The sequence below is a fragment of the Scyliorhinus torazame genome, chromosome 3 (assembly GCF_047496885.1).
Source record: "Scyliorhinus torazame isolate Kashiwa2021f chromosome 3, sScyTor2.1, whole genome shotgun sequence".
NCBI classification, from domain to species: domain Eukaryota; kingdom Metazoa; phylum Chordata; class Chondrichthyes; order Carcharhiniformes; family Scyliorhinidae; genus Scyliorhinus; species Scyliorhinus torazame.
The window spans coordinates 336,522,492-336,549,249 of NC_092709.1; the positions used below are offsets into that span (position 1 = coordinate 336,522,492).

General features: G+C 46.2%; 1 protein-coding gene and 1 long non-coding RNA gene across 6 annotated transcripts in view; one reads left to right on the forward strand and one right to left on the reverse strand.

Annotated features, from left to right (window-relative positions):
• Positions 1-11,846: 11,846 nt before the first annotated feature.
• On the reverse strand, positions 11,847-23,243 carry LOC140409303 (uncharacterized). The gene is made up of 3 exons (XR_011940316.1): positions 22,550-23,243; positions 18,580-18,604; positions 11,847-15,209 (listed from the first exon to the last, which is right to left on the reverse strand). It is a non-coding gene; the product is annotated as an uncharacterized lncRNA (long non-coding RNA).
• Positions 23,244-23,739: 496 nt separating this feature from the next.
• The window catches only part of LOC140409304 (transcription factor COE3-like), a 782,491-nt gene continuing 779,472 nt past the window's right edge, over positions 23,740-26,758 (forward strand). For all 5 annotated transcript variants that reach the window (XM_072497690.1, XM_072497693.1, XM_072497694.1 and 2 more), the window contains exons 1-3: positions 23,740-24,433; positions 25,818-25,974; positions 26,688-26,751. In XM_072497690.1, coding sequence (XP_072353791.1) covers positions 24,300-24,433; positions 25,818-25,974; positions 26,688-26,751 — 355 coding nt within the window. In that variant the 5' untranslated portion in view covers positions 23,740-24,299. The remainder of the gene's footprint in view (positions 24,434-25,817; positions 25,975-26,687; positions 26,752-26,758) is intronic.

The window sequence follows — 26,758 nt, forward strand, 5'->3', positions numbered from 1 at the left end:
TACACATCACTCTCATTTTCTGACAATAATGCGATGAAGTCTCAGATTGAAGAATGATTTTTTTTCAATATGCTCAAGTCTAGGTGGAGCTTCAATTTTTAAACGTACAGAAGAGAAGAGTGAGAGAATTGAAGTTAAATTCAGTGCTAACTACTGTGCCACCATTGTTGCAGGAATGCATCGAATGATACAGGACCTAAGGAGGCCATTCAGTCAGTTATGCTACTTGAAAGAGCATTTCAATTGTTTACATTCTTTTAATGGATGTGGGAGTACTCCTAATTGCTCTTGAGAAGGTGTTGGTGAACGGCCTTCTTGAACCGCTGCAGTCCCTGCAGTTTAGGTACAGGGCTATTCGGGAGGGATTTCCAGAATCTTGACCCAGCGACAGTGACCTGGAGGAAACTTCCAGGTGGTGGTTTCATAGAATCGTAGAATTTACAGTGCAGAAGGAAGCCAATCGGCCCATCGTGTCTGCACCGACCCTTGTCCTTCTCGTGTGTTTGGAAAGTGCTGCTGAAAGAGCCTTGGTGAGGTGTTGCAGTGCATCTCTGCTACCTCTGTGCATCGGGTGTGGAGGGAGTGAATGTTTGAGGTAGTGGATGAGATGCTTTGTCCAATTATTTCCATTTGACCTGCCTTCTACTCGTAGTTCTGCAAATGCTGTCTTTTAAAATCTATATTTCATCTACTTGCTGCATTTCACACAAAACAATCTCCTTTGCTTCTGAAGGTGCGCAGTGGGTGTTGGTTTCAAATTCAAAAGAGCAATATAGCAATAGGGCAAAGATCATCCATTGGATAATTAGCTCTGAGAATAGGATCAACAGCAATAATCTGCATTTATATAGCAACTTTTAAATAGTTAAATAGAATCACTACAGGGCAGCAGGAGGCCATTCGACCCACCGAGTATCCACTGACCCTCTGACAGGGCACCCTACTTCGGCCCATGCCCTGACCCTGTCTCCATAACACAGGAACCCCACCTAATCTTCTGGACATGAAGGGGCAATTTATCATGGCCAATCCACCTAACCTGCACATCTTTGGACTGTGGGAGGAAACCGGAGCACCTGGAGGAAACCCACACAGATACAGGGAGAAAGTGCGAACTCCACACAGACTGTGAACGAGGTCAGGTTCGAAACTGGGTCCCTGGTGCTGTGTGGCAGCAGTGCTAACCAATGTACCACGGGGCCACCCCAATATTCCAAGGTGTTTCACATGAGGATGATTGGACAATGAAATGCCAAGTGAAAATTTGAAAAGCCACAGCATCCAGGGCTATAGAACATCTGAAGGAAATGAGATTGGAATAGAGAGGTGTCTGATGGGCATGTTTCCCGGTTGAAGGTGGTTACAAAGATGGAGCAAAGGCCTGACCTCGTGGGTTACGTGCCAGCTGTGGAAGTGCAGAAGGCACACAAGAATAATGCCAACCTCTTTGCCATGCCAGCTGGCAACAAGGCAGGGAGGAAGGGGAAAATGTTGCTGTGATGTGAGCAATTTTCAGCTCAGCTGGGTTAACACATCCTTTCAATTCGTTGTCTTAAGAGTTCTTTAACAAATCGATGGCTTTAAAAAAATATATGTCCAATCTCTCCGTGTGCCCCAGCAGTTTGAGGATTGCAAAGAGTTTGCAGATTTTGTAAGGGGCGGTGGAGAGTTGCAAAGTGGGAGAGTTTTGCACGTTGCTTCATGCAAACAAAAACAGAATTCTAATGCATGGAAAATGCGGCGGGGCATCAAGAGGAGTGTAATTGTAGGTGGATGGAGAGATTGTGTGGAAGATATACCCCAGCTAAAAGATTTCGCGGTGCTGGGGGAGGTAAAGCGTGCAAATTCCTGCTGTCGGTATTATCGCGCCCAGCGTAAACGGTGAAGGCTCTTAGATAACACATCCCGCTTAAAGGAGCGTCGAACGAGCCGAATAACAGAGCTGACTTTCCCCTGCTTCCGTTTTGTATTCAGTGAGCGAAGGGTTGAGTATTTGCTTTCAGAGCAGACGATCCATGGAGGAATGCAGCTGCTTCCAGCGGGAGTGGAAGGATGGGTGGGTTCTGATACACACCATCATAATTGTGTGCATCTTTACACTGATCCTCGCATAATCTAAATATATCTACGTGGAAATATGCAAAAAAAACTACCTGGTTTTATCTTTAAAATATTGTACATGTTGAACATAGTGTGCATTATTGACAGTGATTGCCTGACACAAAGAAGCTGACAGATTGTATATATTTATGGACATTAGTACATAAATACTGCATTGTGACAACCCCCCACCCCCCTCCCCTCACCCTCTCAGATGCCTCTCCCCCTCCCCCACCTCATTCTGGCCTCTTGAGCGTCCCCGTTTTTAACTTGCCGTACCTCTGGTGGTCTTGCCCACCGCTGGCCGGGGCACTGAACTCTGCAATCCCCTCCCTCCACCTCTCTGTCTAACTCGCTTTTCTGCTTCACCGTGCTCCCGACACGCTCCTTCTTTGACTTAAGCGTTTGGTCACTTGTCCCTCATCTCAAAGAGCTGCTGGTGCTGGGGTGGGGTGGTGGGAGGGCGGGGGGATTATTGTTGCTGATGTCCTTGGGAATGGCTTTGGGACCTCACATCGTGCGAAAGGTGCTATTATCACACCGGCTATGTTGTTGGGCACTAGAATTACACTTTGTTATGGATAATAAAAAATATATATGTACCAGTAAGATTCATCGGTTTATATGCTCGCATTGTGTGAATAAGTTTAAAAGCAAACCCTTTTAAAATTATAATTCTATATAATATACATGCACATATATATACACATACACACACATCTATACACATACATACGTACATATAAATACATACATATGCACACAAATGTATATACATACGTATATACCACATATATATACATAATACACACACATAAAATAAACATATACTTTTAATCTATACATACACACTGATGTATATGTTGCATTAAATAGTTTTCTATACAATTTTTTCTACATATGTAACACTGTATGTGTGTAGAGGCTGAGGCACTTTCTAAACACATACAGTGTACTGTCTGGAAATGCTGTGGGAAAATACTCTTTGTATTCTTGCACAGGGAAAGAATGCAGAGTTCCGTGTATGGAGGCTGTGTTTGCGGTAAAAACACGCTCGGGGTATTGGTGTGAATACCCTGGCTTGGGCAGGACATTATGTGAAGGGACATAGCGCCGAGAATGATTTCGTACCCGCTACCCAGGTAAGTGATGGAAAATCCCTTCGCATTTGCGTGTGGGCGAATTACCTGCACGGCTGAGTTTTATTCAGTTTTAACTCAAATACTTGCATCAGAGTGTGGAAACAAACTAAACTTCTCTGATCGATCCAAATACTTAAAACCGCAAACACAAACATACAGGGGGGAAATGCACAAATGTTCTTTTACCCTCCCTGTTGTCACAAACAAGGCAGACGCTGGAGTATATACAGAAAGCTCAGCATGTCTGGCAGCATCTGTGGAGAGAGGAGTTTAACCTTACAGGCCTGTGACTTTTCAGCAAAACACCAACTTAATTCCACCTCTGCTCAGACCGGGGCTCCCGAGTGGGGAAAGGACAGAGACTTTTCAAAGCTCTCCCTCTGTTTTCTAAATGCTCCCCCTGCTCTCTCTCTCTCTCTCTGCGTCGGCAACAAATAACAAGGGATAATCTATAAACACTTGTAAATACAAGTCTCGCCTGCCTGTACTTCCGAAAGTTGTCAGAGTGTAAATAAGCACAGCCCGGATTGTTTATCAGAACCAGGCGATGTGACTTCGATTGAAACACAGCACACATTATTAAATAGATTATTGGAGGGAATGATTCGCTGTTTGGGAGGCTGTTGTCTTACACTTAAAAAGATGAATGCACCGATTTTTGTTACAGCTCATAAAATAAATAGCTTTTCGTCATAATTCGTCCAATTTCACAGAAAATCGATCAAGATACACACTACAGAGTATGCACTATAAATTAGATTATATAAACTATGCATCCCCAATACATGTATCCATACAGATACGAGATAGATTATACAAAACGGTGTGTACAAATAGACCCATTTTATATCATCTAAATTGATCTGTGCAATTCTGCGTTGGAGCGTTTCTGGGACAGATACGAGGATATTTATCTTTGAGTGGATGGGATGTCATTTCTGTTTTGAGGGCCGCTTAGAAACTAAGGCAGGCGTTTTTACTCTCGAGATTTAAAAGGCGTCAAATTTGAGCATTCTGCTGTGCCCATTTGCAGCTCCCAGTCCCGCTCTGCAAGATCAGCTCCACACCTGGGAGCCCCCTGTGCCCTCACCCCAGCCCAGCTGCCTCTCTTGTACAGCAGCCAAGCCCCCCCTCCCCTGTGGTCTCGCCACTCTGCGGCGTGTCCTGACACGCAGCTTTGCGGTGCCAGCATCTTCCTCGGTCCATTAAAGCATGAACATTAAAAATAACGGGGGGGGGGGGGGTGGTAACAATCTGCATCCGTTGCCTTGTTTGCTATTTGATGTGATGCTCCCTCCTCTCTGTCTCTCGTTCACCCCCACACATACCCCATTCTCTCTCTGTGCTGTACCTGGAGCTAACTGCAAATCCCCACACTTTCTGCAATGTCCCTCCCTGGTTCTAGAGGTGTTGGAGACTCGCCTGCCACCTCCCTCTCTCCGATCTCTATGATCCTGAAACAGGCTTCACAGCCACTTCTCTGACCTGAGTAATGGGGAAATTAAACAATGCTTGCCCAACGTGTGTGTGGAATACGCTCGAGTTCCCGGGATAGGTCTTAAGGAATTTTAGCACTCCGCCAACACAGAGGCAATGCTTTAATCACTGGATGGGCATGAACATGATCCAGTTGTGAACCAACAGGTTAAGACGTGCTGGGAAAGCGGTGGGGAAGGCAGGAGGAGGGGTGTGCTCTGGACACTGCTCAGGATTGTGGACGAAGGGGGCTCACACGTTGACGGGTTCAAGGTTCCCCTTTTCTACTCTACAACTGGTTATATGATTTGAAAAGTTTGATATCGGAGTTTTCCCAACCATTTATCTGTATCTATCTCCCTGTAACTATATCTATATAAATTCATCTATATCTCTCCTGAGACTGAATATACTGATCGGATCTCAAATACACATAGAACATACAGTGCAGAAGGAGGCCATTCGACCCATCGAGTCTGCACCGACCCACTTAAGCCCTCACTTCCACCCTATCCCCGTAACTCAATAACCCCTCCTAGCCTTTTTTTGGACACTAAGGCAATTTATCATGGCCAACCCACCTAACCTGCAGGTCTTTGGACTGTGGGAGGAAACCGGAGCACCCGGAGGAAACCCACGCAGGCACGGGGAGAACGTGCAGACTCCGCACAGACAGTGACCCAGCGGGGAATTGAACCTGGGGCCCTGGCGCTGTGAAGCCACAGTGCTAACCACTTGTGCTACCGTGCTGCCCGGTTTAGATCAAACTATGTACCTCCATACCTACCTCTCTCTATAAATCTATGTCTCTATATAAAGCTGCTTCTGCCCATCAATCGATATGGTAAGATAGCTCATGACCACTATGCACTTATTCCCTTCTTTAGATGTTTACATATCCTCCATATATATGAAGAATCATCTCTCCACCTCCTTCCCTTTCTCTCTCTATTGGTTTATCAATTATTTATCCAGCTTCAATCTATTGATGATGATTTCAACTTTGAAATTTGTTTGAGTATAATATTCATAGGCTCCTAACTTTCAAACAAATGCACATCAAAGATACCCAGCGCATGTAGATACTGTGTAACCCTCTGCACTATCCTTTCCTAACACTCCCAGGACAGACTCAGCACAGATTAGATGCAGAGAGAAGCTCCCCCCATATTGCCCTGTCAAACATACCCAGGACGGGTAGTGCACAGGTTAGATACAGAGTGAAGCTCCCGCTCAACTGTTCCATCAAACACTCCCAGGATCAGTACCACACGGGTTAGATAAGAGTGAAATTCCTTCTACATTATCCAATCAGGCATTCCTAGAACAGATAATACATAGGTTAGATACACAACAAAGAGCTCAATACTCTCCAATCAAATATTCCTAGGTCAGATACTACACAGGTTAGATACACAGTAAAGAGCTCCATACTCTGCAATTAAATATTCCTAGGATAGATATTACACAGGTTAGATATATAGTGAGGCTCCCTCTATACTTCCCCATCAAACATTCCGAGAACAGGTACTACAAAAGCTAGAAAATAAATGAAATTCCGCCTACGCTGTAGATTAAATACAATCATGCCAGGGATTGCATGAGTTAAATTCAGTGTAAAGCTCTTCCTACACTGATTTGTCATGTACATTACCCCATCAAGTGTCCCAAGATAAGGTACAGCACAGGTTAGATGGAGAATAATGTTCTCTCCTATTCTGAATCAACATCGTAAATAGTAGACCAATTATATTTCCCATATTACGTATTGTATTTCCCACTCTTTACTGGGACCTCTCTAAATCTGAAAATAGTTCCTTGTCACTTGCATAAACCCACTTTGTGAGCTGTCGTCTCCTCAAGCTGCAAACTTTTCAAAATTCCACCCTTGGCACCTTGTCTTACTGTCCTGATTTCCTTGCTTGGTTCCTTCCTGTCTCTCACTGGAATAAAACTCCAACCATCTCTAAAAATCTCTCATGGACTTGAAAACATTTCCCAGTCAAATAGAGCACCCCCCCCCCCCCGCCCCATATCCTCCAGTATTCTGCTTCACCTTTGTGTGCACTGCTTTGAGCTGAGTTGACCATCTTCTTTGGTATTGGCTCCACAAACCCCTTTGCTTCCATAAGGAAGGAAAGTCAGAAAGACAATCCCAGAACATCCCAAAGGGTCTCACAGCCGATTACATTTTTTTGAAATGTAAGTAAAGTTGCCACAGTCCCAGATGACCATAGGCTGCTTTCCCCTCTGAGTGGCAGAGCTGACTCCTGGTGATTTAACCTGATGTACGGGCAGCACGGTAGCACAGTGGGTAGCACAGTTGCTTTACAGCTCCAGGGTCCCAGGTTTGATTCCTGGCTTGGATCATTGTCTGTGTGGAGTCTGCACATTCTTCCTGTGTCTGCGTGGGTTTCCTCTGGGTGCTCCGATTTCCTCCCACAGTCCAAAGATGTGCAGGTTAGGTGGATTGGCTGCGCTAAATTCCCCTTAGTGTCAAAAGGTTCGGTGGGGTTATTGGGTTACGGGGATAGTGTGGAGGTGTGGGCAGAGGTAGGGTGCTCTTTCCAAGGGCCAGTGCAGACTCGATGGGCTGAATGGCTTCCTTCTGCACTGTAAATTCTATGATCTGAGGATCACCACACCTCAGGCAAGGAGCAAGGTTGAGAAGGCGGGGTCTTCATGAATAACCTCAGCCGGCACTTGCACTGTATTCTGCAAATGATGTCCAATGTAGACCCAGTGTTGTTTAGCTCAGTTGGCTAGATGGCTGGTTCATGATGCGGAATGAAGTCGACAGTGCAGGTTCAATTCCCAGTGCCAGCCTAAGGTCTTTGGGGACCATGGTGCCTTTAATTTCAGACTCATTGTGCATTTGGTAGACAGGGGAGTAGATATTAGCTCTAGTCTCTAACCCTCCTTACAAAGGGCTGTTCCTATCATTCTCTGTGAGTCACCTTGGGGCATTTTACAACTTTCAAGGAGTTCTAATGGATTCGATTAGTTTTTGAATCCTGGGCATAATCCTGCTGTAGGCACTGACCACCAGGAACTGAAACAAAAGCAGAGGTTTCCAGAAAACCCCAGCAAGTCTGGCAGCAGCTGTGGAGAGAGGAACAGAGATAATGTTTCATAGATCATAGAATTTACAGTGCAGAAGGAGGCCATTTGGCCCATCGCATCTGCACCGGCTCTACCCAAGCCCACACCTCTGCCCTATCCCCATAACCCAGCAACCCCACCCAACACTAAGGGCAATTTTGGACACTAAGGGCAATTTAGCATGGCCAATTCACCTAACCTGCACATCTTTGGACTGTGGGAGGAAACCGGAGCACACGGAGGAAACCCACGCACACATGGGTAGAACGTGCAGACTCCGCACAGACAGTGATCCAAGCCGGGAATCAAACCTGGGACCCTGGAGCTGTGAAGCAATTGTGCTAACCACTATGCTACCATGCTGCCCTGTTTCGAGTCTGTAGTACAAGGGTGCACGGTTGCGCAGTGGTTAGCATTGCTGTCTTATGGCGCCGAGGTCCCGGGTTCGATCCCAGCCCTGGGTTACTGTCCATGTGAAGTTTGCGCAGTCTCCCCGTGTCTGCGTGGGTCTCTCCCCCACACCAAAGATGTGCAGGGTAGGTGAATTGGCCACACTAAATTGCTCCTTCATTGGAATTTTTTTAAAAAAGAGTCTGTCAGCAAGATTGTCCGTTCTCCAATGCTGATTTCGTAATTGGGGATCAGGCGGAGGATCCTTTTTGGCACCGAAATCAGGGGCGGTACCTGTTTGCTGTAGGCATCGTATGCTCCGCCCCCTCCAAAACAGCATCATCACGACGCATGCCGTCGGGACGGCCTCAGCGCATCACCTGAAGGCCCTCCCCCGATGCTCCGCCCCCAATGGGCCTGAGTTCACAATGGCGCGGTTCACTTCTGGTCTCAGCTGTGCGGGAACACGACCTGGCGGCTGCGAACTATGTCCAGCGCCGTCACAGTTGCGCGGGAGCCATGCCGCTGGCCGGGTGGGGGGACTTCTGTGAGGGCTGGGTGGACTGGTGGGGAGGGGGAGGGGGCAGGGGGGGGCAGCAGGGGGCCAGGTGGGCACTATCTGGCAGGTCGGGTCCACGCAAGGGCAGCGCCACATTTTACGGCATGACCGCTGCAGGTCGTCACCCTATGCATGCGCGGCCACGGACCCGGACATTCTTTGGCCGTTTATTTTGTGGAGGCCAGGAGTTTTACGTGGCGCGGCTGCTAGCCCCTCACTGGTCACAGCTTCAGTAAGGGGGCGCCGCCAATCTATTTCCATGCAAAACGCCATGGATCCTCCTCACGTAGCCTCAGAATCGGAGAATCTGGCACTGTGTTTTTCTTCAGAGCTGAAGAGAGGCAGGAATGTGGTGGTCTATGTAGCTGGGAAGTGGGGAAGAGGGGGTGCGTGGAGGAGAATAGAAGGTCAGGGATAGGCGGGAGCACAGGAGAGATAGACAAAGATGTCATGAGACATGACAAGGGGAGTGTTAATGGTGGTATTAAAGTTTAGGAACTCAATTGGAAATATGCTCAGACTTAGGATTGGAGCCTTTAATGAGGCAGTCCATTGATCTAATCAGATGGACTCTAACCCTCTACAGCACCCATGCATGTTGCAGTCACCACTCTCTCCATCTCTCAGCCACTGGCTATACTGTCTGATAGTCATTTGATCTGTAACCCATTGTTTTGCCGAACTCTTCCTATCTACCTAATTCCCACTCACACACTCATTATTCTGTACCATGCTCCCACACAGGCAGTCATTGTTATCTCTAAACCTCATTACTCATTCTGTAACCCTCTCTTGGAGTCATTATTCTTTATGTGATCTCACCTTCCCTGGGTGTCCATTGTTCCGACCGTGTTGCGAAAGCCACAATTACCATTGACTTAAGCCAGGCATTGCACAGGAGTGTGAATATGTTATATTGATGTAGGTCAATAAAACAAAGGGAGGTTTTGTGAGATACAGCGTTCTTTCAAATCGAGGACCTACAACCTTCGAGTGTAAGAAATCACTTAACCTCTTAGTGGGTAATGTTCAGATGACAATTTGGGCTTTCAGTGATCTCTTAAAAATATAACATTTGTCATTGTTACTGAGAGATGAATCGAAAGGGAGAGAGAGAGGGGGGATGCTGAGAGGTATCGTGTGGTACACAAGAGACTGGAAGATGCAGAGACATTGAAATGCAGAGTGATAGACAGACGCTGAAGGAGGTTGAAAATAGAGGTTGCACCAAAAGAGGGAGACACTGAGAGGCAAACTGAAGCAGCAGCAGAAAGACAATGAGACAGGCTGAGAGACCAACTGAGATTGAGAGACAGGGACAGAGAGAGAGAGAGTCACTGAGACAGACACTGAAAGAAAACTAGAGGCTGAAAGACAGAGAGAGAGAGATACATAAACTGACAGAAAGCCTCGCGAACAGAGTTTTTAACTGTACAAGTGAATGTTGTGTGAGTTTAAAAACTGGTCCTCCAGAAACAGACAGGGAAAGAGGGCAGAAATAATTGTGAGGCATAGAGTCTAATTGACACTGAGATATTGATGCACAGACAGGCAGTGGGAGATAAAGATTCTGAGACATTGCCCGATGTTGAAATGGAGACATTGACAAAGATACTGAGGCAAAGATACACTGTGATATTGAGAAATAGAGAAAGACAGTGAGAGACATAAAGTGGCGATTTTAATTAACCCTCTCAGTGGAAAACCAATAAGTTAGCCACAGGTTAGACACCACTCCCAATTTTACTTTCCACCATCCTCCGTGACAAATAATATCGGGCAGGGGGTGTAAAACGACAATGAGCGATTGAGAGACAGGAAGAAACTGAGACAAGGCGATCGAGAAGCTGATCGAGGAGGACTGGGGCAGTGAGAAACTGTGTCAAAACTGAGAGAGAGATTGTGACACCAAGGCTTAGGTTTGAAGTGTTTGTTCTGCGCCAAGCTTCTCCCTTATTTCCTCCTGGTCGAAACTGGAGACATCGCTCAAGGTAAAGTCTGACCACAGAACTGCACACTTTAAATGCAACTTCCTGTGACTTTTAACCGGCTGTTATGGTGATGGGCCCCAGTTCTAAATTGGGACACAGTTTGACGAACACCTCGATTTTAACAGATTCGTGTTTGGTTTCAAGTGCCTCAATATCCTCCTCGACCTCTGTAAGCCTGATAAGCGCTGGATTCTCCCGTCACCCAGCTGCGTGTTTCCCAGCAGCGTACCATTCACTGGCGGCGGGATTCTCTCCTCCCGTCACTTCTCAGTGGGATTTCCCATTGTAGTTACCCCACGCTGCCGGGATACCTTTGGGCAGGGGCGCGCTACTGGTGGGAAAATTGGGCGCGATTCACCGATCACGGGACTAAGTGTCCACGCCGTTGTGGATACCGTCAGGTTTCACAACGGCGCGAAATGGGCACGGGCAGTAGCGGGGCCAGCACGGCGCTGGAGCGATTCACGCCGCTCCAGCCTTACATCCTAGCGTGGTCTGGGGGCGGCGCCAACCCGCGCATGCAGTGGCGAAGCGCCAACTGACGCATGCGCGGTAGACTCATGGAACGCTCTGGCCCCGATGCAACATGGCGCGGATGTTCTGGGGCCAGAAATGCAACAAAGTATCCCCGGGGGGGAGAGGCCGGCCCGCCGATCGGTGAGCCCCGATCGCGGGCCAGAGCCCATCGGAGGCCCCTCCCCGGTGAAGGAGCACGTTTCCCCGCCCCACAGGCTGCAGCCCGACCCTGTGTGCAGAGTTCCCGCCGGCTGCGAGCAGGTGTGGACGGCGGCGGCGGGGCACTGCCGTTTCCACGCGGCCCATCAAGGCCGGAGAATTGGTGGCCCGGCCCCGGACAGCGGCCCGCGACCGGCGCCATGCCAAACGCGCCAGCTCATATGGCGCCGATTCTCTGCTCCTCGGAGAATCGCCTGCCGGCATCAGAAAAATACACGAACGGCGATTCTCCCATACCTCGCGGCGTGGGAAAATCGCGACCAGTGAATCACAACGGCTGGAGAATACTGGCCAAGGTTTCTAAATTGCTTGGCTCCTGGAAGTAACAAGGATTAGAACATCAACAACATGTTGTATTTATGTAGCACCCTTTAATGTAGTGGCTCATTCCAAGATGCTTCACAGGAGATTCATCAAACAGACATTGAAACCAAGCCACATGAATGGAGAGCATCCGCAGTCATGTGATTTTAGTTCGATTACCAAGATGGGTTTCACCAGGTAGAGAGGGGAGAGATTTAGGGAGGGGATTCCAGAGTTTAGGGCCCAGGCATTGCTGCTATGGTGGAGCAATTCAAATCGGGAATACAAAAAGGCCAAAATTAACATAACCCCCATCAAACACAGTGTGGAACAACTTCAATACCAGATCCTTTTTTTTATTTTTATAAATTTAGAGTATCCAATTCATTTTGTTTCTAATTAAGGGGCAATTTAGCGTGGCCAATTCACCTACCCTGCACATCTTTTTAGATTGTGGGGGTGAGACCCATGCTGACACGGGAAGAATGTGCAAACTCCACACGGACTGTGACTCGGGGCTGGGGTCGAACCTTGGTCCTCAGTGAGGCTGCACTGCTAACCACTGCGCCACCATGCCGCCTCACTTTAATACCAATTCCGATAGGTTATATATAAATCTATCTCTGTCTCTGTCTTCCTCCCGTACACTATTCTGTCTGAGCTCGTTCACACGTTACACCTTTTGTAATTCTCTCCGATATTGTTCTGTATGTAACTTTCTTCCATTCTGTCAGCATGTTCCTCTCAGACACTGTCCCACATTTAATGATCCCCTACATTATTTGATCAATAAGTCTCTGATATATTAATATTTCTGTCACTTTCTCATAAATTATTCTGCCTATTATTCTCAGAAGAAAGATTTTCACCCACAGGATGTCCCATAGCGCATTAGTGATAATTAAATACTTTTGATGTGTGATCATTGCTGCTGTGTAAGAAAAACAAGTCAATTGATGCACAGGACGGTCCTGCAAATAACAGTAAGATAAATTACCCAATAAACATTTTTTTTAGGCGGCATTATTGGCCAGGACACAAGTGGAACTTCCCTGGGATCTTTTGCATCCACTTGAGAGGGCAGGCGGACCCTCAGTTTAAGCTCTCAGCCATAATGTGACATAACCTGCCAGCTGTGCTCCCTCAGTACTGTACTGAAGTGTGGGCCTAGATTATATGATCAGCTTCCAGGAACAGGATTCAAACCATCCAACTCGGAGATAGGAGTGCTGCCATCGAGCCAAGGCTACCATAGGATCAGATGATAGCAAACAAACAGTGGTCAAGAAAGGTGCCTGATACAAGGAACCTATCATGATGTGTGAGATCCTTGAGCGTATCTGTTAAGAAATGCATACATGTAGTATTTGTCCAAAATGGGATGCGTACCATTTCCTTATAGGCCCATGTCCAACTTAACTAATGTGAAGGAGCCAAGGTTTAGAAACAATGAGGGTGCTGAGGGTATTTCAAGAAGTTAACCAATTAAAACAGTTCAACCCACCATGTTACAGCGCTGTTTAATTCCCTCCTCCTTGTCCAATCTGCACCAATCTGTGTATTATGCCATTGTTTCTCTTGGGAAAGAAGATGTAAAATGGAAGTATTGGAAAGAGCAACATCCAAAATATTTCACAGGTTATTCTGTGTGAAATTCCTCACTTCTCTCCTCCTTTAAGACACTCCATAAAAACTACCGCTATGAACAGAAGCTTTTGGTCTTCTCCTTATGGCGACTGGTGTCTCTTTTGGAGGATCCGTGCAGACTTGATGGGTCAAATGGCCTCCTTCTGCAGATGCTATGATTCGATGAGTTGCTGCAGGAGTGATATCACAGAGATGGTTAGCAATGGTTCTAACATAAGGGGGGGGAAGTTTATCTCAGGGACATTCTGCTTTTGAACAGACTGGCTTAATCTCAAACTGTTGCCTAGAAGAGGGCCAAAAACAAGAGCTTAGTTTTCCCATTACTTAATTGGATGAAATTGCTACTCATCCAGTACCAGAAGTCTGATAGGTTAGCAATAGTGGAGGTGTTGGAAGCAATGGCAAGGTAGAGCTAGGAGCCATCAGTGTACATTGAAAACTAGCACTGTGCCTTTGGAGGATGTCAGCAAGGGGCAGCATGTAGATGAGAAATAGGAGGGGGTCAACGATCGATCCTTGGAGGGACATCAGAAGAAGTAGTGCAGAAGCAGAATGTGGAGCCATTAAAAGTGATTCTCTGGCAACAATTAGTTAGATGAGAATGAAACCCGATGGGACCAGTCCCGCTCAGATGGACAATAGTAGGGAGGCATGTGAGGAAGACGATACGGCCAACCAAGTCAAAGAAGGCAGACAGGGTGAGAAGGACGAGACGTGAAGGTTTACTTCCCTCTTTAAGACACTCCTCAAAATCTACGTCTTTGACCAAGGTCTCGGTCATGCCCTTATGGGGGTTGGCATCAAATTTTGTTTGACAATGCTCCAGTGAACTTATATTCATGGAAGGCAGACTGTAATTATTTGCTTTAACCAGTCAGAAATCACTTGAAGTATTCTACTGGGAAAGTAAACAGTTGTGCATCTCAATTAAAATTTTACTTCATTAATAAGCAATATTTAAACACCTCCTCACAATCTAAATGGCAAACAATCGTGATCATGGAATTGTATAATCTCCTCGCATTTAATATTATTGTACCAATTAAGAACCTTCCTGGTATGTGTTAACACTTTACTTGTCCAAACCAGGTCAATAGATTAGTAAACTAACATGCATTGCTAAAAACATCATTACTCACAGAAGTGTTGCTGGTTGAGCAGTTTGCAGTGGTGAAAACTAGTTTCAGCTTGTGTAATTTCTGTTCTCTTTCACTCTTTCCAATACTAAAAACCCTTCTGATAATTAATATAATCAGCTCCACTCTCTGATATTGAAATGATGCCCTTGCCAATGATTAATAATTCACAAGTATTATTACATGTTGCTGTTAATGATCCACTTTTTTCATTAATTAACCACAACTGGTGCTGTCAGATTTGTAAGTAATATTAGCATATCAAAACTATACATTATTAATGATAAAAAAATCTTTATTAATACTAATTATAATCATGTGCCACGGATTTTCAGTTTCCGCAGGCAGAAAGGTTGGAATTGTGGAATGCAATCCTCCAAAGATCAGTAAAATTCCCCGGCACGTAAAATGGAGTTCAATTTATCTAGTCACAGTTAAACCAGCAGCCCTGACTACCAATGGCTGGAATTGCAGAATGCAATCCCCAAAACATCAATAAAAATCTCAAGCAAAAATGGAAAACATTAAAATGACTTATCTGATGCAAACTAAGATCTTAGAATGTGCTTTGTGGCTTGACCATGGCTGTAGCCGTCACGTTTAGCAAGAGTTGTTGAGAGATGTATCCCTGGGTATATCAGATAAACAAGGAAAGTGAAGAAATAAACGGGCACATACATGTATACAGACCGTACTGGAAACACATAGCAGGCCAGGCAGTATCCGTGGGGAGAGAAGCAGAGTTAACACTTCAGGACGGCGATCCCATGTTCGGAAATTGTTCTGACAGCAGGGCACTGTCTCAGTACTGCACCAAACTATCAGTCCACGCTTGGTGTTCAGGTCACTAAATGGGACAATTGAACCACACCCTCCTGCCTCAGAGGCAGGCATCGAGGCTGACATCTTTGACAAGAGGCCAATCAGCCTTTTTCAATTCACCTGTCTAGTAAATGTTGATATCGTGGCTTCACAACCTTAACAACCTTAGCTTGAATAGGTTGATTTAATATTTTTCCCCTGATACAACTGCATTTAGTCATGAAATTTGTAAAAAAAAAAGCACTTTCCAAAACATTTTCAATTGAATATTACAGGAAATGCAATAAAATTCAACTTTTCCTCCATGCAGCCTGTTTCGCTCTGAAATGTCTCAATGCAATTTCAGTACTCTTGATGTTTACAATCTACATTCCTTATCATACATGTATCCTGTGGGGTCCTATACAGTTTCCAACCCCTTGCTGTATCATGGCAGAGATGCGTTTAGACAGCAAATTCTCTCCACCGCCCTTCTGCAGTGGCTGCCTCAATCTTTCAGTGCGATATTCAGCACTTAGTCGAGGACCTTGGTGTGTGCCACTCTACAATACTCGACCGTGGACAACCTTTTACATTGGAGGATCAGCAGGTTTCAGATGGATCATCTGAATAGGTCAGTTATTTTTTTCTCTTCCCAAAGATATGTTTTAGTCGTAAAATATCGGAAAGAACATTACAAACAGTTCAAAATGGCTATCACACAAAGTGCAATAATATTTAATGTTTATCTCAGTATGTATCCTGGGAACAGCCCTTAGAGCATGCAGCTGCTCAGGATGAGCTTCAAAAAAACCACCTCACCTCTCTCCCGACCTTCCACAAGGAGGTGGACAGCAGACTCCTCCCCATCAGAGTCAACTAGAGGGTAAAGTGCAGATGGTGTGTGACTCTGGGCATGTGGGAAGGATTTGACAGGGGAAGGCCTTTCTTAGTTGAGTTTGATCAGAGAAAGCCAGGTTGGCACAGTGGGCAGTGTAATGCAGAACAAGGCCACCAGCTTGGGTTCAATTCCCGTACCAGCCTCCCTGGACAGGCGCCGGAATGTGGCGACTAGGGGCTTTTCACAGTAACTTAATTGAAGCCTACTTGTGACTATAAGAGATTATTATTAAACAACGAGACTTACATTTATGGAGCATTCATCACGATCTCAGGATATGCTCAAGCACTTTACAGTCAATGTGGTACTTTTGAAGTGTAGCCACTCTTTAAATCTCAGAGGTTCTGCAGCCAACTTGCTCATCACAAGGTCTTATACTGAAGTGTCAACCTAGGTTGACCTCAAAGCCACTCGAGTGGGACTTGAGCCCGCCATCTCTTGACACAGAGGTAAGAGTCAAGGCTGTCAACTTTGAAAAGAAGCTGCACAACATCAGAAAACTGCCCCATCACTATGTTAACTCTGCCATCATTTGGAGCGTTGTCGGTCTTTTCTGTGAGACAAAGTATGCATGCGTACAAATTGAACTTCTTCATTTCTGTTCTTCTCCCACTGCACTGCTGGCCACCCTGCATTTCTGCAGCTCTATCCTCATGCTAATGGAGATCTTTATGACTCCTGTCGTAGTTTGAGACCAAGCAAGGAGAGCCCCGAGGAAACTCCCCCCCCTCCCTCCCCCACGCCACACACAAACTCCACCAATCTTCCTCATATTCATTTCAAATTTGCTCGACACTCATTTCCACTGATGACCATGACTCCTATTAAATTGCTTGACTTTGGTGTATTTTTTAAAATTCATTTTATGGGATGTGGGCGTTGCTGGCTAGGTCAGCATTTATGTATAATATATAATGCAACTAATAATGCAAGGGCTTGCACGATGAAAAGTAGGATGCTAAGAAGTACAGAGGATCAGAGGAACCTTGGGGTGCATGTCCATAGATCCCTGAAGACAACAGGACAGGTAGATAATGTGGTTAAAAACACAGGCAGCAGGGTAGCATTGTGGATAGCACAATTGCTTCACAGCTCCAGGGTCCCAGGTTAGATTCCGGCTTGGGTCACTGTCTGTGCGGAGTCTGCACATCCTCCCCGTGTGTGCGTGGGTTTCCTCCGGGTGCTCCGGTTTCCTCCCACAGTCCAAAGATGTGCAGGTTAGGTGGATTGGCCATGATAAATTGCCCTTCGTGTCCAAAAATTGCCTTTAGTGTTGGGTGGGGTTATTGGGTTATGGGGATGGGGTGGAGGTGTTGACCTTGGGTAGGGTGCTCTTTCCAAGAGCCGGTGCAGACTCGATGGGCCAAAAGGCCTCCTTCTGCACTGTAAATTCTATGATATGAGATACTTGCCTTTATTAACCGAGGCATAGAATATATGCACAGTGAGGTTATGATGCAGCTGTACAAGACACACATTAGGACACAGCTAGAGCACTGTGTGCAGTTCTGGTCGCCACACTATGGAAAGGATGTGATTGCAACAGAGAGGGTGCAGAGGACATTCACCAGGAAGTTGCCTAGGTTGGAACGTTTAAGCTACGAAGAGAGGCTGGTTAGGCTGGGGTTGTTTTCCTTGGAGCAGAGAAGGCTGAGGGAGGGGGGGGGGGGCGGATTGAGGTGTACAAAATTATGAAGGACAAAGATAGGGTAGATGGGAAAAAACATTTCCCTTTAGTTGGGGGGGGGGTCAATAATGATGGACAGAAGGGCCTCTTTCTGTGCTGTAAAACCATGACTCTATGCCTAAGTTGGTATGGGTGCAGTGGTTATATTGACAAACTCATAAAGCAGAGGTAATAAAAACAGAAAATGCTGCAAGATCTCAGCAGGTCTGGCAGCATCTGTGGAGAGAGAGGCACAGAGTTAACGTTTTGAGTCCGCTATGCTTCTTCTTCAGAGGACTGGATTCATAATCCACAGAATGTGAAATTTAGAAATATCGGGCAATTTTCACTGACCGTTTCAGGCGCTATAGAAGTAAAGAGATGGCCAGGAATCTTAAGCTGAAATGTTGGTTTTGCCAGCATTTAGTACACAATGATCTTGATGAAGGGATTGCAGCCTGCACCAGACCAGCTTGTTAAAGAATTGATTTCCAGTTCAAATTCCTGCCAGCGCTCATTAAAGAGGCTGCATGGCAGCTCGGTGGTAAAACTTCAGCCAATGCCCTCTGCTAATAGTGACCAGCTGTTTAGGACTAAACAGGAGTTTGCATTCCTTAAAGGGGTACTCACCATTTCAAGGCCATTGCTGCTGAATCTGTGAAGAGGAGCAGAGAAACAGTTGGGAGGCTTTCTGGGACAATTTATCACAGCATCATTGATAGACTATCTACATTTATTGTAGAAATTCTCTGAGAATTTCACCTAAAATGAGCAAGTGCTTGTAGTCATCACCAGGAAAAATAGAGATTTCACTCATGGACATCTTGCTACAGGGTCCCTCTTGATCGAGATGAGGAATAGGAGGCCAGGAAATGCAGGGCAGTGCCAGATGCTGCAGGAGAGAGAGAGAGAGTTGAAGGAGGGTGAGGAGGAACGGATGGCATCCTTCCCTTCGATGGGGACTTGGCATCTCTCCTGCTCAGCACAATCTCCCACCAGGACCTCCAGGTCCCATCTGAGAAGTTGTGCACCTTTAACTCAGTCCCTGAGCTGTCCTGAAACATATCGTCATGTGCTAGTCAACGCACTCCACACCTTCATTGAAAGCAAGTGTAATAATCCACTTCAAATCTGGAAATAAAAGATTGGTGTCCGTTAAAGTGATCATGAAATTACCGATTGTCGCCAAAGATTCACAAAGGGCGGCATGGTATCACAGTACCAGGTAGCACTGTTGCTTCACAGTGCCAGGGACCCGGGCTCAATTCCTGGCGTGGGTCACTGTTTGTGTGGAGTCTACACGTACTCCCCGTGTCTGTGTGGGTTTCCTCCGGGTGCTCCGGTTTCCTCCCACAAGTCCCGTGAATTGGACATTCTGAATTCTCTCTCAGTGTACTTAAACAGGCGCCAGAGTGTGGCGAGTAGCGGATTTTCACAGGGACTTCATTGCAGTGTTAATGTAGGTCTACTTGTGACACTAATAAAGATTATCATTATTATTATTATTGTTGTGACGTCCTTTTTTGACAAGAGAATCTGCTGTCCGTACTCAGGCTGGGCCCATTTGTGTATCAAGATGCATCTTGAATTATAGCGTCTAATATTTCGCGTACTCTGTCTTAAAAAAACTTCATGGTCACTTGGCAGTAGAGAACATGAGTTGCTGAGACCTGTTGTTGAAGTTTTTTTTTCTTTTGCACTGATTGGGACAGGTGGAAGAATGCCAAATTTCAAAGGGGACAACAATTTGTATTGCATGAGACAAGGGGGCTGGCAAGTCAGCTCTGATTGGTCGAGACATTCGCAGGGTGAATGTGCCAGGAAGCTATTCATAGAATCATACAGTACAAAAGAGGCCCTTCAGCCCATCAAGCCTGCAACTACAAAGAACTACTCTAATCCACACTAATCCCACTTCCCAGCACTTGGCTCAAAGCCTTGAATGTTATGACATTTCCAGTGCTCATCCAAATACTTTTTAAAGATTGTGAGGGTTCCTGCCTCAACTACGCTCCCAGGCAATGTGCATTCCAGATTGCCCATTTCCCCACATTCCCTCTTGCCCCCAAACCTTTATTTATTTCAATAAAAAGGTGCAAATGATTAGGTAGCATTTGCTAAACAATCCTCAGTGTGCTACGAATTATACTACGACCAATTCAAGATTATAATAGACCATAAGATATAGGAGCAGAATTAGGCCCTCCGGCCCATCGAATCTTCTCTGCGATTCAATCATGACTGATATGTTTCTCACCCCATTCTCCTGCCTTCCCTCCATAACCCCTGATTAATCAAGAACCTATCTATCTCTATCTTAAAGATACTCAGTGACTTGGCCTCCACAGCCTTCTGCGGCAATGAGTTCAGTCGGGCTGGCAAATGTAGCTCACTTATGCTTGCCGTAAGCCACATATATTCTCATGGAGGAACCTGTCCTTGGCAGGCAAAAGGAATATGTCCAGAAATTGCACATCTTTGAATAAACAAAAGCTTGGGGGAACAATAGCCATGGCAATGTCTCGACTAATTAGAGCTGACTTACCAGCCAATCAGCAACCCTTCTCTCGTGCAGTATAAATTGTTTCTCCCTTTGAAATTTGGCATTCTTGCATCTGTCCTGATGAGTGTAAGATGAAAAGCTTCTACAGCATGTAACTTTTTTCAGCTACGCAAAAATACTTCACCACGATTACTCGGATGTTGATGTGGATCGGATATGCTGGTTTGAAGGGTTAGGTGAAGTAGGGTGGGAGGAGGCAGCTTGTTTCAATGCAGTAACTCTGTTGAAGTTTTTTTTATTCGTTCATGGGACATGGCTGTCCATGTTGGCTGTGTCAGCATTAATTGCCCATCCCTAATTGCCCTTGAGGGGGCAGTTAAGAGTCAACCACATTGCTCTGGGTCTGGAGTCACAGGTAGGTCACATGTAAGGATAGCATATTTCCTTCTCTAAAGGGCATCAGTGAACCAGATGGGTTTTTACGACAATCGACAATGGTTTCATAGTCATCATTAGACTTTTAATTCCAGGTTCTTTTTTTATTGAATTCAAATTTCACCATCGGGATTTGAACCTGGGTCCCCAGAGCATTACTCTGGGTCTCTGGTTTAGTCCAGTGACAATGCCACTATGCCACCACCTCCCCTTGAAGACAATGAAACATGGAAAATGCATTTCACCTGGCATTAGTGACAATATCTGCTGTAGCACAGCTGGCTAACCCTTTTGCCTCCATGTTAGAAGGTTGTTGGCTAAACTCCTGCTCCCTGACATGACCACCAAAATGTAGGTTGACACTCCTGTGCTGCATTGTTGGATGTGCTGTCCTCTGGATGAGATGTCCAAAGCACCACTTGCCACCTCAGGTGTCTTTGAACAATACTTAGAGCATTATCTTGAGAAATAGCAAGGGGAACTGTCCCCAGTATCCCAGCCAATATTTACCCTTCAATCAACATCATTAAGCAACAGATTATTTGCCATTATCACACTTTTGTTTGCGGGATCTTGCTGTGTACAAATTGACCTCTACGGGTTCCCCAACCACAGCATGAACAATATTTCAAAAGTATCTCATTGTGAAATCCCACAATCAGAGGGCACAGTTTCAGAATGAGGTATCTCCAATTTAAGACATAGACAAAGATCAGGAGGAATTTCTTCTCTCAGAGGGTCCCCAGGGAGCAGTGCTGGGGCACTGAATATCTTCAAGGTTGAGGTTGACAGATTTTTTTTTTATCCACGAGGGATTCAAGGCTTATGGAGAACCGGCAGGTCAGTAGAGCTGAGACCATCAGCAGATCAGCCATGATCTTATCAAATGGCAGACCAGGATCTAGGGGCTGTCCTGATGAGTCTGAGACTTCTGAGGCTGTACAAGGCTCTGGTCAGACCCCATTTGGAGTATTGTGAGCAGTTTTGGGCCCCGTATCTAAGGAAGGATGTGCTGGCCTTGGAAAGGGTCCAGAGGAGGTTCACAAGAATGATGCCTGGAACTTGTGTGAGAAACGGTTGAGGATTCTGGGTCTGTACTCGCTGGAATTTAGAAGGATGAGAGGGGATCTTATTGAAACTTACAAGATACTGCGAGGCCTGGATAGAGTGGACATGGAGAGGATGTTTCCACTGGAGGAAAAACTAGAGCCAGAGGACACCATCTCAGACTAAACAGAGATGAAGAGGAATTTCTTCAGCCAGAGGATGGTGAATCTGTGGAACTCTTTGCCGTAGAAGGCTGTGGAGGCCAAATCACTGAGTGTCTTTAAGACAGAAGTAAATAGGTTCTTGATTAATAAGGGATTGGGGTTATGGGGAGAAAGCAGAAGAATGGGGATGAGAAAATATCAGCCATGATTGAATGGCGGGGCAGACTCAATGGGCCGAGTGGCCTAATTCTGCTCCTCTGTCTTCTGGCTCAATGGCCTACTTCTAGAATTCCAGACTCATCACCCTCTAAGAACAATAATTTCTAATCTCAACCTTAAAAGGGAGACCTCTTATTTTTAAATGTGCTCTAGTTCTAGCCCCCCCCCCCCCCCTACACACAAGTGGAAACATCCGCCTATTATCCACCCTATCAAGTCCCCTCGTACATACCTCTCCTATTTCTTCTGCGAACCGGTACGTGGGAGCATCCGTGTGATTGTGGCAGACATGTTAGAAATACAGTCTTTCGTCCAGAAAGCTCCCCAAACAGCTTACGTTAAATAACTTTTCAGAAAGTACAGATTGCTCTTGCTGTCCGAGCTTGCAGTTAGGAGGGCGGCAAACCATTTTCTGGAGCTTCGGTACCAACTCGAGCAGATGTCCATTTTCTCCTCGCCAAGATATGCGCCTTATTGATAAAGGATTGTCAACTGCTGGAACTCGCTGCAGTGAGCTCATTGTGAAGGGGGCTGCTCCACGAAGGAGCATGTTTAGACACAGGTTTAGACACATTAGAAACACATTTCAAATTGTGATAACGGTGAAGTACAACGAAATTCACGTTTTCTGCAGATGTGATTCATGATGCACTCGAATGAACTTCAATTCAGGAATGGGAACATTTCACACATTCCAACATTTTCCTTCCAGGGAGTGCAATTCTGTTCAATCTGTGCACATGGATCATGTTGCACTTTGCCACGCACAGTGACACATACTTGGGGATTTAGCACAAGGTCCCAGGGGGTTTAACGCGGGTAGCAGCCCCTCGGAGAACAGTGGTTGTTAAAGACCTTCCACAGTGATTTAGCCGGTTGTCAAAGAGTTAAAGCGACATTATTACCTGGGATTTCACACTTTTAAAAAAATCTGGAACTGGCGGTGGTGGAGGAAAGGGGGGGGGGGGGGGGGGGGCGTGATGACGATTGTGGAAAGCGATGTCATCATCCCAAACCCGCCCCAACCTCTAAGCCAATCCTGGATGGAGTCAGCCAGAGAGATTTAAATGAAGATGTCCAAATTTGGAGTGCACAGGTCCCACCTCCCGGCTGTCAATCACAGGCAGCTAGTGTGTGTCTCTCTTTCTGCCTCTTCTCTCTCTCTCTCTCTCTCCCCCGGGGTGGGAGGGAGGGAGGGAGAGTTGGCAAGCCCGGGAGAAGGTAACATTCCTCTGGGATAGCAGAGACACAAAGACTCGGGGAGGAGGAGGAGGGAGGGAGGGAGGGGAGGGGAGGGGGCTGGGGTGGGGGGGTGGGGGTGGAGGGAGAGGGAGAAAGGGGATAGGAGGCAATTGCAGATCTCCAAAACCAGGCTCGTCTCCCCCTGGGGAGGGAGGAGGAGGGGGAGGAGGGGGGGGGGGGGGGTGGAGAGGCAAGCAAACAGAAAAAACCCTCCTCAGCTTCTGGGCTCGTATATGGATATCACTATTCGCAACGCTGCGACCACCAGGAGCTGTCGATTCCTTTTTCACATGCTACCCCTCTCCTCTCTCTCTCTCTCTTTAAATGCACAAATATCACATTCTGCTGCTCTCGCCGCTTTCAACTTTATTCAGCTGAATTGGAAGATCTATCTTCAAGAGGAGAAAGGCAACATGCGGATCTCTCAGTGAGAGCAATTCTCCCAAGTGCCAGCAACAAATCTCCGATCAAGGGGAGGGTGGGGGGAGTGAAGACAGATCAATTGACTGCTCCGGGGAGAATCTGTTATGCCCAGCGGAGAGACAGCGAAATCCTGCGAAGCTTTTCAGTGAAATTGATCCGCCAGACACACAACACACACACACACACACAACACATACAAACAAGGGGAAATCTCCCGGAATTAACTATTGTGTCTATCTTGGAAGCACAACGCATAACACAAGACAGCAAACAAACAAACAAACAAGGCAGACAGACAAACAACCAAGGCTGCTTTGATGTTTGCCATTCAAGAAACCATTCCGAGAGCCGGGATAACCATGAAAGAAGAGCCCTTGGTTGCTGGGATGAACTCTGTCCGTTCCTGGATGCAGTCGGGCGGGATATTGGACGCAAACACTGCGGCTCAGAGGTTAGTGTGCGGAGCCTCAATACCTTCTTGGGGAGGGGAGGGTGCGCTTTACAATTGCTTCGATTTTTCTTCTATGTCCCAGTTACCGAGTTGTCCCCCTCCAATTCACGTGCCCCAGCCCACTTACCAGCAGCTCCTAACTCTGGCACTTTGCACCGCGTTCGCCCCCTTTGCTCTGTCCTCTGAACAAGAATCTATTAGTCCGGTGAAAAATACACGTTCAGTCCGGGATTTCACCGTTATTTTTCCACGCGTTGTCTTTTTCTCTCTCTATCTACTCTCTCCTTCGCCCCTTTTCTCTTTCCCCCTTGCCCCAGTCCCCCCTCTTTTCTGCTGTTGTTTCTTCTTCGTTTGTTTCCGTCTTTTCCTGATTTTTTTTTCTCCCTTCTCTCTCTTTCCTTTCCATCCCTTTGCCTCCTCTAATTGTCCGCGTCTTATCTTTCTTCCCTCTGTTTCTCTCTCCCTCCCTCTCTCCCCTCCCGTTTCTCATTCCACCCCTTTCTCTCTTTGCTCTCCATCTTTTGGCCAGATTATTAAAAGCTGTCACTTTTGAATAGACCTGGGCCACTTCCCTCGGAACATGTTTTAGAAAACTTTCAGTCTCTCTCTCTCTCCCCGATTTCCCCCCCCCCCCCCCCATCTCTCTCACAACTGGGTGAAAACAAAAATCCCAACATTTAACAATAACATTGCGGCTGCTCTCGTTCTGATTTCTACAAATTTCATTGGGATTTTCTGGTTTAATTTTCCTTCCTCCCTTCCTCATCCTTCCCGTCTTCACTTCTCCTGACTCTGGATAATTTAAAATCCCGAACATAACGTTTCACATGGAGGGTTCTATTTTCCCCCCTTTTAGTTTATCTCTTCCTCAATTTCTCCTTTAACTCTCTCCCATCTTTTGCATTGCAACCAGCTTTTGCTACAGCAAAAATGTATCCGCACTTGCAAAACGACACGCGCAAAGTTTTTTTAAAAACACGTTTTGCGTTCTTCCCCTTTATCTTCTTCAAACTTCTTCCTTTTAATTTACAAGCAACCCCTCTGCGCCCCGGCCCAGTGTGCAGGAATGGGTGCCACAACCATAAGTGCCGGCTGCAGCTACCAACAAGCCCGTCCTTGTCCCCCGGCAAAGGTGCTGATAACCTCCCTGAACTTTTAATCCCATTTTCCAAACTCGTCTGCACCGAGGGTTGGGTTAAAGTTGTGCCTCCCACAAGTTGTCACTCATTCAGGTGTTCCCCTCTATTTCTCTCTCGCTGTTTCTTCCGATTGTTTTAAGATGCGGGTTTACACACCGAACAAAATGTTGTCCCATTTAACCGGAGCTTTGTGTGTTGTGGTTTCTCTCCCCACCTACCCTCCCCTTCTCCTCCTCCTGCCGCAGTGGGGTCGGTTTAGCCCGGTCACACTTTGAGAAACAGCCGCCCTCCAACCTCCGCAAATCCAACTTCTTCCACTTCGTGTTGGCTCTATATGACCGGCAGGGTCAACCTGTAGAGATCGAGAGGACGGCGTTCGTGGACTTTGTAGAGAAGGACAAAGTAAGTGTCACCCTCTCTTCACAATTTTATTGGAAAAAAACTCATTCATTCTACCTCCCCTTTGCTTTCCTTTACAAACCCCTTTAATCTTCCTCTTCCCCCACCCATGTCACCCCGACTCTTTTTTCTTTCGGCCAGGTGTTGTGGCCACTTCTTGCTGTTTTTTTTTGATGTTTCCTTCGCCCCCTCGAGTTGGTTTTATTTTCTATTCTGAAGATGAAATTCAGAAACCCTTCCCATTTGGCAATCCCTTCATCGTGTTCTCTCACCCCCACCTTTCCCATTTGCCTACTTTCAAACGTACTTATTTTAAATTTCCTCCCATGTTTTTTAAAATCTTTCCCCCACTGATTTTCACCCTGTCCCTCTATCTCTCTTTCTTCATCTCTGTCTATTTTTTAACCTCCCTACGTTGACTCCACGTCCAAACATACTTGGAGTCGAGCAGACAGGGAGAGACTGAGAGAGAGGGACTGCTGATTTCTCCTCGTCCTATGTATTTAGTACATATATATATAAAATATACAGAAAATGCTGTAAACACCCAGGGTGGCCTGGCATTCCCGCCACGTTCAGCAGTCATGTTCTGAACTTTCGTTTCACCTGTTCCTTCTTTTTTCGCGGGATAACATTTGGAGAAATGCAAAGTTGCATTTAATGTGGCATGCATTCGATCTGAATTGACGCTTGATACTGTCCTCGCTTCTCCTCAGGAGCACAACGGGGAAAAAACCAACAACGGCGTTCACTACAAGTTACAGCTCCTGTACAGCAACGGTAAGAC